This window comes from Agelaius tricolor, unplaced genomic scaffold (assembly GCF_023055355.1).
Source record: "Agelaius tricolor isolate 1412-34295 unplaced genomic scaffold, bAgeTri1.0.p SCAF_8, whole genome shotgun sequence".
Classification (NCBI taxonomy): Eukaryota; Metazoa; Chordata; class Aves; order Passeriformes; family Icteridae; genus Agelaius; species Agelaius tricolor.
The window spans coordinates 25477761-25494327 of record NW_027269268.1 but is presented as its reverse complement, the minus strand read 5'-3'; the positions used below and the strand labels follow the sequence as shown (position 1 = coordinate 25494327).

Sequence of the window (16567 nt, the reverse complement as noted above, 5' to 3'; positions counted from 1 at the left end):
CTTTTGCTGAATCATGGATGTTCAATTAAAAGAGAAAATGCCTCTTATTTCCAAGTATATGCCAAATAATCACCTCCATAAAACGGAAAAATACTGTACAACGTTCTTGAATGCAGTTCAACTAGCAAAGGATAAACTCATTAATCTTTTCCATCTGTGCTTTTTTTTTTAAAGGAAAGTAAGGGGATTTAGAGAAGCTCTCAATCACACTCTGCTACATTGATAACCATTACAGCACTGTGACAGCACTGGAAATCATCCACAAATCTCCTTCCAAAGAGCTGAAGGAAGGAGCTCTGCTCAACTGCTCTCCGCTAACACTGAATGCTTTAAAAACTGGCTATAGCAGTCTAGCTGATGATCTCACATACTGCATCTACTCCATCTAACACAGCTGGGAGAATTCACCAGTTACTATGTCAAGGCTCATTTTGTCAACTCAGACACACACCAGTTTTTCTCCTGCTGCCTAGTTTTCCATGCAGCACACTTCTTGGTATACATGTAAAAGTAATCTGATGGGAATGGGTGAACTAAGACCTTGGGTCACACCTCAGTGTATCAAAAAAGACCAGACACAGGTTTAAAGACTGCACCCAGATGACACAAGCTGTCCCCTCAAATGATCCAATCTGGGTCAGAGAAACTAATGCCAGATTTGAATTTCTGCTTCTGAACATTGTTCTACTGATCCTTGAGGCAAGGGTGGAAAATGTTTAAATAGTGAAAAAAGAAAATCGTAACCCTTTCTAACATGCTGCCGTTGGGGTAGACTTGGATTAGAAGATCATAAAGCAAATTTCTGTGTATGTCAACACTGCAGTGAAGTATAAGGCAAAGTTTCTGACTAGAGGCTTCTACTCACATGTGAATTAATAGAGCTAGCTCACACAAATGGCCCAAACTATAACAAGGATGTAATGTTCACAGTGACTACACAGTAATTTTGATTCAGCAGTTCCAAGTACTATCTACATACAGTGAGTGCCACCTCAGCTGGAACAAACACATACACACTTTCAGGGATAGCTCATGGTTTTTGCTCTAAACTGCACTGCAGTGCTTAGAGTGACTTCTTTTGACAGAGTTGTTTTACTGTTTGGGTGCCAGGAATGTATCTCTCTTCTGTTTTTCAGAGGCAGAGAGAAGAGCCTTCTGACAGACTTCTCTAATATTCTGACTTGAGTCAGCAAGCAGACTAAACTCAATTCCTTATGTAAATTTGGGCTGATGATCAAAAGCCCAGAGATCAAACCTTTCTCTTCATGGCCCTCCCTTTGATTGAACTCATTTTCTTATTGTCTATCTAATGTGCAGACATCCAAATAACTTGCTTTTCCAATGTTTTCTTCACTAAAGGTCAGTGAGGGAGGAAAAACAACCAAAAAAACTCCCAGCCAGCTTGATGAGAGCCACAGTCTAACATGCCTTTAATCTAGGACTTCCACCAGCTCACACAAACATACAACAAACAAAAAACCAAAACCAACACTGCAGATCCAAAAGCAAAATAACAAGAAAGAATTGCAAAAAACCTAGGCAAAATTACCCCAAACTGTGAAAAATAATAAATTAAAGACAGGAAATTAGAAAAAAGAGAGACCAGTGAATTGCATCAGAAGAAAACCAGGACTCCAAGCACCCCAATTTTCAAAATCCATTCCCTAGTCAAACAGATGAGCTAAGAATAAATTTGTGCTATCCTTTGATTTATTAGTGTCTATGAGTAGAAATCAAACAATACTTGGTGCATAATGATCAAGAGCTTATGGTTCTTTCCTTTGATATGAAATATGCATAGAATGCAAAATCTTATCTCAGTTCAATCCTATGTTTACACGGACTTCCGCTTATCTCTTTCTTTTTTCTCCAAATGGTTATTTGAACACACTTTGCTCACCCTGAAAATTAAGAAAAGTCCACAGTGTGAGTAGGAGTGGGGAGGATTCCTCTGAGCTAAAATAGAGGACCTTGCTCTTCTAGACCTGCCAGCTTCCCAGGCACATCCCAGTCAGAGGTGCTCAGAGGGGTCATTAAACACTCTGATTCTGAGAAAGTGGCACATTACTCTGCTGTTAATTGTCTCCTTGAGAGACTTGGCTTTAGTGAGTATGAATAGTATAATGAGTGGTATGGAGTCCTACTTTGCGCCATTCCTGATTGACTAACAGCAAAATCCGCAAAACGAAATTGCTGACGGACACAGGACAAACATGGCTCTGGCATGACTACTAAAAGGACAGCACTGGTTTTCTGGGTTGGGTTCCACAGATCTCATGCTGCTCAGACAGAGCCTAAGAGACGTGTAGCATTTCATTCAGGCCATGGCACTCTGAGATCTTTAAGAGCCCATAAGACAGCAGCACACTGTACCTTCACAACTCTTCTTGTCAGGACCAAGTTCGTAGCCAGGATCGCAGGCGCACTGGTAACTGCCCAGGGTGTTCACACAGCGCTGCTCACAGCCACCGTTGTCAGGTTTGGCACATTCATCTTCCTCTGCCAAGACAGGCAAGAATGCAAAAATGTGTTAAATAATTACCTTCTTCAGCTGTAACTGCTGGATCAATATTAACCCAGAAAGCTGTATGCATGCCATTGTAAGATGCACTGCATAAACCACTGTGGTTGCTGACTAGAGTATTTTCAAATGCTAAGGAGACCTGCAATAGAGAAAATAAAAATTTTTCCTATGTGGGGTGTGGTTTTTTGTTGGGTTGTTTTGTTTGGTTTTTTTTTTTTTTTTTTTTAACAGTACCTACTAACACCTGCAGAACTAATTTATAAGCACTTTGTGTGCAGCAGACAGTAATTCAGGCAGCTATAATCTAAAGATTGTACAAAGTATTGAAGGAAAGATTGAAAATCCACAGTAGGGTCACTTGAAGGGCACTTTATCTCCCTCAGAATCAATCTCTACATTATCCTGAATTCATACTCAAAAACAGATTAACAGAATCCTCAAATCCTAGGTTTTTATTCTACTGATATTAAAAGGAACAAGATGAATCAGGGCTGGGGGAGGGAAAGGAATTGTGTGTTCTCTCTGCTAGCTCTGAAATAGTCCCATGAGATTCATCACTGAAATATTCCTAAAATGCTGGAATATTATTTTCTTACACCAGGACAAGTGATTTCTCAGGGAAAAAAATAAGAGCTCCTACTGTCATGCCTAAAGCCTTCAAAATTATAATTGCCTACAATTAAAACTATCAGTTGGGATTAGAAAAGCCATGGTTTCTTTTCAAAAGAACAAAAAGGTTTTCCTGGTGGCATGACCTCTATTTCAAGTATCACCATGGCCACACCACTGCCGGTGGCTTTACTGTGCCACCAGCAGCACCATGTGCAAATTACAAACTTTCCATGTATCAAATGCTTCAGGCATTTGTGCAGTTGTATGACACCCTCCTCCCCCCAAAAAACACCATTTCTTGCACCTAAGCTTCACAGAAGACTATGAGGTTATTGCTCAAGATGATTTCTGATCTCTTTTTTGGTTTCTTTCCCTCCTTACAGAGAGTAATAAAGCAGACCAACCCAGAAAGTAGATCAGAAAAAAACTGACAAGATTTAGACAAAGAAAAGGAAAAAAAACTTAAACAGGAAAAAAAAGCCATTTGCAATTACACTGTTTAACTTTATATTTGATAACACAATGTAAAAAATGTGCCATTTTTCAAAATTAGGTATATTTCAGAACTAAGTTGATTAACTGAACCTGAAGATAGTAGAAAGTTGTGCTGAATATATTCCTTCAGTCTTTGGACACATTTTACTAGGAGATTCAAAAACCTCTATTGTTTTGTTTTGAATAAATTTTATGCCCTGGAAGAATTACTCTATTCAGTCTAGTAGTAAAAAAAAAGATTGAGAAATATTTTTAATATCCCTTCATAATTTTCTAGTCCAAGAAGAAGTGATAAGCTGTTCATAACTCTCAAAATATGTTTTAACACTTACCTTTAAAAAAGTTAGCTGCAAACCCTGCTTTGTTAACAGTTCCATCAGAAACAAATTTCATCCACAGGGTATTAGAGGTAGATCTAATGTCTTCTGGCTTGTCATAGCCACAAAAGTGACCGATCAAAGGACTGTTCTCATTTGTTCCATCTCGGATTTCCAAGTAGTCATACGCACAGTTGTCATGCCTTTCAATCTGTAAAACATAATTTTCAAAATTACCTACCTGAACTTGACCATAAATATCAAGCAGATAATAAAAAGAATTTAAATTTTTTCAAAGTTAAGGTTAAGGTCTCTGATTAGGGTTCAAGCAGCAGGAAGATGAATGAACATCATCGAATGGATTTTAACTATACTTGTTTTCTACACAAAAAAAAATATTGAAATGTTACTAAGGACACAACAGTCTAACTGGGAAAAAAAAACTAAAAAAGACATGCTCACCTCTAAGCTTCCTAGTGCTCTGTTAAACTTCTACTCTCATCTCAAGTCAAGTCCTCCTTTCTCATGTACACTCAACTAAAGAAGATTAACGGCTCAGAAACTAAACAGGTCAAAAATATTCACTGTTTTAGCAGTATTAAAAAGCTCAAATTTCAACAATATAAGTTTTTTGGAATCTCCTTTTATCCTCCAGACAGAGCAAAATTTTGCATTTGTCACTGTTCGCTAATGTTGCAGGATAAAGGTAAAAAATTGCAGTGCATAAGGAATTTGATGCATCTGAAAAATTAGATCCAAAGACACATATAAAATGATCAGCTTTGAAGTAGTCAACAGAACAGAGGACAAAAAGAAACTAATTTTTCAGTGGCCAATGTGTCCAGTTTCTCTTACACAATTCCTGACTTCAGGTGTCCTCTTTTGATTTTCTGGGTCAATGAGTGAATCTTTGCTGTACTGATGGAGAAACTTACTGAAACCAGAACAACTGAAAAATTCCCTTTCCATTTTAACTTTCTGCTGGATGACATTCAAACACAGACTAATATGTGAGTAGGCATGTGTGCATGTCTGCTTGAGTAGTGAGCCTTGTGCTCCTTACATAATAGTATTTGCAGAGTCCATCAGAATGGGAATTGCACCAGAGAGGAAAGCAGTAGCAGCTGCTTGTCTTTATTGAGAGTGTGTCTTTCTCAAGAAAATTAAAAACCCTCTTGAGTGGGGTCATTTTACTGCTGGAATATTTCACATTCCTCAGTCTTATTTAATAAAAGAATTAACTAGATCCAAACATTTAAAAGTAATTCCTGTAACAACACTCTTTTTAAACTAACTAGTGAATTGGGAGAGGCAAGCTTAGGGATGGAGAGGATAGGGAGGGTAACAGGATCACAGTCAAGTAGAAGGGTTGGAGAAAGCCTCAAATCTAATTCAGCACATCCACATTCTGTTAAATCAATAAAGTCTAAACTAAGCCCAGAAAAATCTACATTGACCTCCAGAGAGAGTTTTTCTTGCACCTAAACTTCACAGTAAGCAGAAGTAGCCACTGGTTCTCTGCTCTACTTGTGCATCACGACCAACATGAAGCTCAGAAACCATCACAGACTAAGGAACTTCCATTTAGCACATTAAGATTTCTTATGTAAAAGGAAAAATTGGGAGGGAGGAACTGTTTGATTTTGTGCCATTTTAGTGGCATGAAAATATGGCACTTACACACAACATTTCTCTGTCTTCTTTCCAACTTTCCAAGTCTCCAGGCATTTACATGCATAATTTTCTCCCACCCACTCCTCTGTCACAAACCATATTGTCATTTACTGTAATTTCCTAGATTTTTGATCAGGAATTGTCCTGAGACAGAGTTTGGGAATGAGTGAGGAAAGCCAGGAAGATTTGGGATGCACCACCTATTGCTGATTTTAGTGGCAATTGTATGCAACTAATGCAGTACATGAGCACTGGTAAGTTTTTGACAATACCAATTCCAAATTTTCATTAGCCTAAATAATAAATTCATGACATCTTATTCCAATTTTAAATAAAGTCTGCCTTGTTATCTCAGTAAAAATTGAGAAGTGAACTGGTCCAAAGCTCACTAATATCAATTAAGGAATTGTGCATTTTCCCCACACATCTGTGGTCATTTCAGTACTTAAGACATTTAATTAACATCCGTTTTTTTCCCATGTTTCCATTTTTATGGGCAATATGGAAATTATGATTATCCACCAGCCCAGTGTAGCTCTGAGTTACATGTGCCAAATTTCCCTTGAGGTGAATTAGCAATTTCTTTTCTGAGGATCACTTTATTTTGGGCAGAAGAGAACAGCTAAAAATACATTTTGTATAGGAGTAAGTTTCTAAACTTGCTAAGACTATAAGAATCAACCAACTTGCAAAGTTTCCAAAAAAAGACTGAGTTTCAAAAAAACCTATTTGAAAGCTGGCTGTTCTACCATATTCACTTATATTTAGTTTACTACTAGTGCAAGTGATGCCAGCGTTATCAATATTAACGGATTAAAGTGTTACACCTATGTCACAGACATCTTTTATGAAAAATCCTTTCCTTAGGATTTTTCCTCCTGAGAAGCTGAGAGGCCTCAGGAACAAAATGTAAACAATGATTATCTGCTGCTGTGGAATGCAACAGGTGGATCTTTGATTGGCCCATGTTGGTTGTTTCTAATTAATGGCCAATCGCAGCCCAGCTGGCTCAGACAGAGAGTCCGAGCCACAAGCCTTTGTTATCATTCTTTCTTATTCTATTCTTAGCTAGCCTTCTGAGGAAATCCTTTCTTCTATTCTTTTAGTATAATTTGAATGTAATATATACCATAAAATAATAAATCAAGCCTTCTGAAACATGGAGTCAAATCCTCGTCTCTTCCCTCAACCCAAGAGCCCTGTGAACACCGTCATACACCTATATATAACAGATAATTATTGTGGTTTTGAGAAATAACTGGTACTTGGTAATCAATGAAAGAAAATATTATAAAATGTGGGGGTTTTTTTCTGTACCTTATGTTTTAAGATTACATGGTACTCTCATCTGGGAACACTACCATACAAAGGTCTATTACATTTACAATAGTGTCTTATTCCTCCTGCTCCTCCTATATTTTCTATCTATCTTTCTTATTCTTCCTACTTCCTATTTGTTCCTTGAGGAAAATCTCTTCCAGTTAATGAAAGGACCCCTGGTTTGGTTGTAACAAATCTTGTTTACTGAAGCACTAAAATTTCACAAGATATTCACGTGATATTATTTGTTGATGAGAAGAAATATGTGTAATTTTAGCAAATTTTAAAAAAGAAATCATATACAAAAATTTTTTTACAGAGAAATGTATTTCCTATAGGAAACTGAAAGATAACCTCGGCTCCTGAAGGCCTTGGAGGAAACCTAGAATTTAAAGAGCATCAGAGAACTAAGCTGAGAAAATGTCAGAAAAATTACTAAAGCAGGCACAGAAGAGCAGGAAAAAACTATGAAGTCTCCCAGAGAAATGGCAAGACAGAGACATTCTCTACATCCCTTCTCAAAAGATGCCTCATAGGTAGTTTCAGGTTTAGGAAAAACAACAACTACAAACTAATCAAACCAAAAAACCCAAACAAAAACTCACATAAAAACAAACAAATTCACATCCAGAGTATCTTTGTCTTCTAGCACTCCTCCAACAGGAAAAAATGAAGATAAAAAATGAAATTAAAACAAACAAACAAAAAACCCCTAAAACTGAACCAAAAAAAAAAAGAGAGAAAAAAGGATATGAAGGGCAAATCTAGGAGCAATTCTATTGCAGTAAAAATCTTTATATTATTTTTTGTCATTGTTAATTTTTTGTTCATAAAGTCAAACTGCAATACAGGTAAACATATCTGCCTCAGGTTGTTGACTTCAATCATAAAAGGTGGAATATATGTGTAGTGAAATCAGTAGATCAGATAAATTTTATTCCCTGATTTATGTAAAAATAATTTAAATTATCACTATCTGCACAGAGTTTAACAAGGTCACTCAAATGAGGAAGATTAATATGAAACTGCTCTACAAACCCTCTGGATTTTTTAAGCTGGTGAGACTGCATGCCAAAAAAGGTTCTTAAATAAAAAAGCAAACAAACTAACAAAATAACGCTGCTAATTTTCAAAGAACAATATTATAAAGGTGACTGTCACAAAGAAAAATATGGAGTTCCCAGTCCCAACATCTCTACTCTCACACAGACAGTGGAAATTACAGCAGCCAAATAAGAAAGTGTAATCCTGCAACTCAGTGGAAAATGTGTTGCCCACAGCAGGCAAAACAAGATGACTCATTGATACAGTTTGAAATTCTCAGTTTCCCTAGTGCTTTCAATTCAGAATGAAGGTTATTTATACAGGGGTTTTTTTCCTAGTATTACATAGGGATAATGAGAATTCCCCTTACTTAACTGTACCTTTCAGAATACAGAGAAGTAATTTTCTCACAAACACACTGCAATAAGTCTCTGGCCTGACATTTACTTTTTTCTATCTCAGCTGGCACCAAGAACAGTGATTTTTAAGCAACTTTTTGTTTTACTGGGCAGTGCACCAAGGATTCAGTCCAGAGTCGGACTCAGTACCAAAAACCAGAACACCTACCTCCAAGAGCTGGGAGCAGAAATGGAAATCAGTGGTGAATGTCCAGGCACTCCAGAGCAGCTCCCAAAGCAACTCCCATCCTCAGCAGGGAGCTCAGTGGATGAGCCAGTAAGAGGTGCCACAAAGACAGATATAACAGTCTTGTGCCTGCCTGGGGTGCCTCATTCGGTGCTCAAGGGCATCTTGCCACTCTGGAATTACAGCTCAGACTCTCCCTGGAAAAGTATTTCAAGTCCCTACTGTTGGATTTTTTTTTCTTTTCAAAACACGTGAAGTATAAGCCCAAATTTCAGTCTGTCCCCTGACTATGTTTCTGCTCAATTTCCTCTTTCTTCTTATGAGGTGTTAGTCCACACGTCTCACCTCTAGAGAGTGCCATAATACTAAACAGTCTGGAGGAAAAACTGGACACTTCTTCCTAAGGCCCTAATCTTGTCTACTAAAATGTTCTGTTGTTTGCTGGTCCTTTGCTTCTGGTTATTTCCTGTATGGTGAGGCAAAAGCATGCCATCGTCACACTTGTAAATAGTCCCTAACTTGGTGATTAGAAACAGGTCCTGAAAGATAGAGAGAGATGTTTGATTCTCCCAGCGATGATATTGAACTGAGGTCAGTTCAAGCACATGTAGACCATTGCTGATCAACTGCAACCAGACCAAACATTGCAGCAAGTCTCTCTTGCAGAGGAATAGGGCCATTTCCCTTGTCATCACATTATGAAATGCTGAGCACCTATGGCAGACTAGAAAAGCTCCATATCTGGTCAGTAAATTATATAAAAGGTACTCAAAACATTCATTTTCAACAGGGCTTAAATAAAGAGACTAACATACTATGGTAAGTAGTCTTGAGCCAGATCATGCAGACTCAGAAGATCAGGGGAAGCTGATCTTGTCTGCACTAGAACTGACATTAATTCAGGATTGAAAAAAAAAAAAAAAAAGGAAAATTAAGTAGAATCGATGAAAATAATGAAACTTTGATATTTTATATTCATAATTGCTGATAAAGTCCTAATCCCTTATTGTCTCATACTCAAATCTTTCTACCAATCATTGCAAAAATGTGCCATAACCCTGAAGTCTGCCTGCAAGACTAAAGTGTCAGGTTGGAAATTACAGCTCTGTTTACTGTACCTGTATTTAGATCTATGTACAACATAAAGGCAAAAAGTCTAGATTTTTAAAAAATGTTCTTGATGCCCTTACTATTGAAGCATATTCAAAAAATCAAATTAACTCAAAGTATGCTACTAAATTTATCTACAAAGTTCAAGCCAGGGTATTGTGTAGGAATAAAACAGACATGAAATATTACTTTTTCTTTTTTATGTAATAGTTTACCATAGTTTAGCAATGTTATACACAGCATGATGGACACTAAAGACATACAGGTATGACGACTCACCACATCTTTTTTTCTTTCCTCACTAAATATAAGTTTTTGATCTGAATATTAGTTTTAGAGCTTTTTCCTTTTCAAAGCAGAGGCCAAAGAACATAGTGGTTTTTTTCTCCAGCCACGCATTCATTTTTGACAATAAGATTTAGCAAAAATAAAAAGTCCTCGTTATTTAACAGAGTATTGAAGTAACCTTGCTGAGCTAGACGATGTACTTGGTAAAATGTGACTATCTTCAGTAATTTTAACATTCTAATTAAAATATTAGAGATAACATAAAAAACCTATAATTTTGAAAATTTCTGGGGAAGAGAAACTTTCACAGATTATGGAGATAATTTTTCATAGAGAACTCAAATTCATTCACAGGCTTAATAAATATTCCTTTACATTTCACTGTCACTTAGCCATTAGGTGCTTGTCTGAGATTAGTTAAAAGGCTTTACCTCAAATGCTTGAAAGGTTAATCCTACATTGTAGTTTTCAGACACTGTTATTTTCCACACACATTCCTTCATTGGTCTGTAGTCATCAGGATAATTGGGAGACTGGATCTGGCCTTCATTTTTGTGGATTTCACCTCCACAAATAGCTGATAAAGGCATAACATTTTACTGTCAATAATGACATTTTCTGTAATTTCCCCATGCCCAAAGTGACATTATATGCTTCCATTTTCAAAACAAGCAATAAAATTGTTCTGGACAATACTTAAATCTACCAAGGATAAATTATTGAAAACACAATTGATTTAAACCATTATATGTACTTTAGTTAGCAAATATAATTTAGCATTTCTTATAGCTCTAAACATGTCTACAGTGTTGAGGATGAATTTGTAATTATGGATAATCTAAATCTATACATTTTACAGAATATATTTGAAGAGTCAAAATAATGAAATTTTTGTTCATCCTTGAAATATACTTAATAAACATTCTTCATTGATATTTAGTAACCTTTAGAAAAAGACAAATGAAAGCAAAATCTCATCTTTTATAAAGATCTATGCATTTTAACCAACAGTTTATCACTTCAAGCTTGAATTCAGTTCGAAGAAACAGCTACTATAAATTAAAAAATATTTTCATGAAAAGTACAGGTTCTATTTTAAACAGGTAAATGTTGACTTGCTAATATACCCAATGTGCATGGGTGCCTGTGTTAACGATTTCCAGAGTATATGGAAAATATAAGACAGATTTTTCTGAAGGATAAAGAGAAAGTACACACAGAAATCTTTGCAAACACTAAGTCCAAGAACATGCATATTTAGTAAATTAAAGACCGGTAAAAAACGTTTATGATTATTATCAGTGATTTCCCTGAAAAAGAACTCAGCTGAAATCTGGTCAGGGGAGGAGTTTCAAATTCCCTGTCTAGTAATTTAGCACCTACTGTCTCTTAGTGAGAAAATACTAATTTCATATGTTAGTTTTGGTGGGGGAAGGTTAATTTTAAAAGGTATCTGGTTAATATTATTCTTCCATAACCAAATTATTTTTAATCTATAAGAGGCTTACCTTCATAAACTGCTGCAAAACCCTTCCCAACCCAGTTGCTGCTGCTGCGGAACTCAATCCACATCCTGCTGTCGGTGGATGTGAGCACTTCTGGCAGTTTGTCACCACAAAACCTGCCTAAAAACATGCAACCAGTAACTGCATTTTCTGCCGCCTCTGAAGCCAAATGCTGCAAACATTTATACAAGTGTTTAACATTATAGGCAGAAGTAGCAGAACCAGCTCAGTGGAACTATTCATATGCCTATGGTTAAGCACATGTGTTTCTGCAGAGCAGGACCTAACACACAAGATTTTATTATAAAGCTTTCAGAACTTTTTATTGCAGTCAGGCTCACAAGTTTAAGCATAAAACCTTAGAGGAATTAATGAAAAAAATTATTGTTAGAGGTTGTTTATATACATACAAACACATGCATTTTGGAAGGGGAAAGTGAGTACTAATCTTAAAAATTGAACAAATCTAGGTCACAGTAATACAACTGATTGTGCCTAAAGGCCAAAGAGATTTTAAAAAGTAACATCTAAATGACCTATTCTACATTACCCTCTTAAAGTCTGCCTAGGTAGGTAAAATTTCTGTTTTTCTAGCTGATAGAGAACAGGAGAAGAGGATAATTACTGTCTGATCTTAACTGTTTCTTCTTTATTTACTGTTCAAGGCCAAGAAAATAGACATTCACTGTTAGAGAGCTGTCCTCTGTATCACTACATTATGGGCACTAGCATTATGGGAGGTGAAATCTTCCCACCAACCTTCTGAATTAAAATAGGATGACTGCAGCTTTTACATTTCAGTTGCAACTCAAATTTAATTCATTATTGCTTTGCACTTGTCTTCTCTGCAAGAGCAGGGAAGGACACACAAGGAACAAAGAGACGCAATCTGCCCCAAATCTTAAAGGTACAGGCACAGAGCTTGTAACAACAGCTCTACAGCAGATGCATGTTCTCATCACACGACCTATGAATCTCCCATCACATGCTCTATAGATTTGTGTGTAAACATCTTCCCTATTTCTCTGGAAAAAAAACCCAAAAACTATGGCAGCTTCATAATTCAATATCCATAAGCAAAGCAAAATCTTGCAGATTTTATAGTTGTCATCTTTCCACACTTGCAGCTGAATAATAGCAAGCTGCAGAGAAAGGAGGGCTTGAGGCTTGCAGTCAAGGCCATTTAGAGGGTTTTTTTCCCATCCCCAGGTTTAGATCCATTCTAGACACCTGCAACCCAAGAAGTTTGTTGTGGGTTCAAGAGCAGGTCCACTGAGCCCAGTGAGTGCGGTGCAGTGGACGGTGCAGCGTTTAACAGTTGCATACCAAGCAGAGAGGATTTTCTCCAGTAGCCATCTCTTACTTCAATATAGTCGTACCAACAGAGACTGCTCTTGTAAAGGTCCATGGTGGTAAAGTTTAAAACGATCTGCAACCAGATGAGAAGGCCTAAATAAATCATGTGTGGTAAATAAGAGAAAAACAATCTCGACAACATTCTGAAGAACTGAAGCCAGAGTGGTCACCTGTAATGGAATTCCAACCATTCAGACATTTAATTAGCCTCTCCTCAATTATTTCTTTGACTAAGTACAAGTTTACTGGGAACATGAAAACTTTATTTTATTTAATCTTATATATTTGCAAAAATTCAAGACAAACTACTACACAGGGAGTTTTTCACTGAAAAATAAAAATTTGAGAATGCTAATTAGGTAAAATATTAGAGTACTATAATTTTAAGTATGTTACTTGATAATTCTACTGCCAATTTCTCTTCCATTACATTTTGACTATAACCAGCACAGACTATAATCAGCTGCAAAAAAAAAAAAAAAAAAAAAAATTGTTTTATTTTAGTTTGTGCTTCTCCTACTACTGTTTTGACAAGATATTTTACTTTCAGACACATAAATGTTGACAATGTTGGACAGTAATTCTGAAAGAAATTTCACTAATAAGAAACAGTGTACAGTCCCTTAATGATTCTTAATGAACCTATAATAAAGCTTTTTATAGAGAAATATGAAATCTGCGCATTTCTGGAACTTTTGAACTTGGACTCCAAGTATTATTGAGAGTATCTGTAAACAAGCATATTTTCAGTACTTACTACAAGGACTACCCTTACATTAAATTACATTATCCCTCTTTTAGAAATATTAATCCTAAACTGCCATAAACTTACACTTTTAACACAGGAATAGGATTTTTCCTGATCACATTGACACAATAGCTACAGTTCAAACCCTGAGTGACTGGGATAGTCTTAGCCTCATGTCCTGCAATTACAGGGATAAATCCAAACAAGCAGATCAAAAGTTATTCATATTTTGTATTATGAAATTACTTCCAATTAATACCTTTTAATTGGATTTAGGTGTACTTGGAAAAAAAAATTCATCTGCTTCAGAATCAGTTCCTCAGTGTACATAAATAAATATTTCTAACTGAAATTCTTCTCCCTTCACATTTGAGCATAGAATTGGTATTATCTTAGCTTTGATCCTAGAAATTTGCAGTTGAAACCTGCCATTATAAAACAAACACAAATTGCTGCACAGGAGCAAGTACCTCACACTGCAAAAATACATCTCCATGGCAGCCCATGGAGCAGCTCTGAGTGTCAGTTGAAAGGAGAGGAATTTACCATTGTTCCAGATGCAAGGTAAAATTTTAACACCATAACTGGAAAAATGAACCCAGTCAGATAAAATGGTTTAGAGTTCCATCTCAAAGTTCTTGGTTTCATGCACCCTTTCATGGATATTTAACACACAGGACATTTTGCCTTTACTACTCGGGCAGGGGCAGTCCTTCAGGAAGATATACTGAATAAATAAATGCACAAATATTGCCAGAATTCCAAAACCACCTATTTACCATGAGAAATATGAAAAGCTGGCTAAAAGTAAAAATATTCATATGCTTTACTCTGCTTCAGTTTTTTTATACATTTCCAATTTCTATTTGAATCTACTTCAGAAGATGGCAGAGACCATTCTCTCATTCACACATAAATTCTCTGTCTTTGGCAGAATTTTTCTCCTTCAACTCTTCCTTCAAGTCAAGAGACCACACCAACATACAAAACTTTTGTTCTCCTCAAATCATTCACTTTGCAGTTCAGATTCCCTCTAAACTCCTATCTTCTTTTTTTCTCAAAAGGTAAGTAGGTATCTCTGTTTGCATTTAGCCATACTGCTTGGAGAGCCTGCTGCCCTCACCAGTCCTGTCCTTTCCCTGCCATGCCAACTTTACTCCCCGATCTGTGCAGTCAGAGGGGTTCACAAGAGGGAGCCCCTTTTCTTTGCCCTGATGAGATGCAGACAGCTGCTTACACAAACCCAGCTGGCTCTGCTGGAAGCAAGCCACAGAAGCCACAACCTGTTCCTCCTCCACTGCTTCAACTCCTTAGAGCCTGGAGGTCTCTCACCACTCTAACCACAAGTTTCCCTTTTTTCCATGACACAGCTGAAACATCAGATTTCTTCTCTGGTTTTTGTTTGGAAATTCACCTTTTTCCAAACCTTAGTTGCCAGGATAGGGATGGGAAATGGATGGTTTCACTTAGCTGTGATCATGTCAATGTCTCAAAGTGCTGCTATCTAAGTGGAAATGGTTAAAATTTAATGAGCCTCCTCAATGGCCCCTGCTTTTGAAACTACATGAAATAACCTTCACAGCCTTTTCTCACTCTGGCACGCCAAGGTATTTGATGATACAGCAATTTCTTAACACTGACCAGAATTCATTAGCTGTACATAGGCTGAACCCCCAATCTGTCACAGCATGATTTCTGGTCATGAACCAAACAAGCTTAAATATATTTAAGATTCCAATTTGCTGTTCTGCAAAGTACTAAATAGAGCTACAGACAAGGCAGAGCTTGTTCAAGGGGACAGGATGGCTGAGAGGCTTCCCAGGAAAAGCAATCAATGGGTATTTGTCAGCACAATTAAAGAATTATTGATTACGCAGCAGATTGGATTGTGCTACTGCAGCTTCCAAGAGAATATATCATACCTCCTACTGCCTAAGAAAGCACAAAATATAAAACAAATACCAGTAATACAAACCAAGGTATTTGCAGGTGGCATTTTTTTACCATATCAATCAGGGATTTTTCTGGCCTATTTCATCTTTCATGTAAAATATTAAGGAAAACGGAAAAGTAGTGTAATCTATTCAAAAAGGCAGATTCAAATAAAACATTGGCACAGTTGCAACTCTCCCTATGCCAATAAAATTTCTATACACCAGAAGGCAGGATTCTCCCTGGCTGGGGGCATACAGCATTAATAACACCATCCTCCCTCCAAGATTTTTCTGTGTATAGATATACTGAGTACAGCTTTTACAGCTACATTTTACCATGTAGTCTTAAGTCTCAAAAGTAAAAGGTAAAGAAATAAATTGGGAAAGGAGTCAGTCCTCTCACGTTGCTGACTTCAACACAGGGGCTTTCCCCCATTAATATTCTGTCCAGTATAATGCAGCTTCAGTGGTGGTTACAAACTCAAGGCATATTACACTGGTGCCTATAGATAGGCTTACACAAAGTTGGAGTATGCTATAAATACTTAAACATCAACATTAACTCATACATTAGAATTTTTTTCAAGAGCAAATAATTGTAGATGAACACACTTTTTAATTTTTTTTTTAATGGAGCTCTGGAAGAAAACTTAAGCCATTTTTGTTGTTATCACAATCATGTCTAAAATGCAACACAAATAATGGGGACATAAATTTACTATCTAGAGTAATTTCCATCTTTTGTACAAACATTCTCTTATTCATCTCTTCATTTTTTTTCCCTGACAACATGCTGAGCCACCCTTTTCCTCCCAGCAGATAGTGTTTAGGTTTCCTCCTGGCTCTGGCTCTTGCCCAAAGGAGGGCAAACACTCTCCAAATGACTTTTCTTTCATTCCCCACAGTAGCAAATGCCCTTACAGCTCCTCAGGATCTATTAGAACAACAAGAGTGTATATTCTTGGCATCTACCAGGACCCTGACCTGAAAGAAACACTGAACAAAGTAATAAAATCAGGAGAAAAGAATGTCCAACTCATACATAGTGGGAGATT

At 36.8% G+C, this 16567-nt stretch overlaps 1 protein-coding gene across 1 annotated transcript in view; it reads right to left on the bottom strand.

Moving 5' to 3' along the window:
• Positions 1-16567, bottom strand: part of TLL1 (tolloid like 1) — a 125581-nt gene that overhangs the window by 25958 nt on the left and 83056 nt on the right. Inside the window, exons 10-14 of the mRNA XM_071432012.1 lie at positions 12801-12903; positions 11478-11594; positions 10401-10546; positions 3964-4159; positions 2374-2499 (exon numbers count right to left, since the gene is read on the bottom strand). Of these exons, the coding sequence (XP_071288113.1) occupies positions 2374-2499; positions 3964-4159; positions 10401-10546; positions 11478-11594; positions 12801-12903 (688 nt within the window). The remainder of the gene's footprint in view (positions 1-2373; positions 2500-3963; positions 4160-10400; positions 10547-11477; positions 11595-12800; positions 12904-16567) is intronic.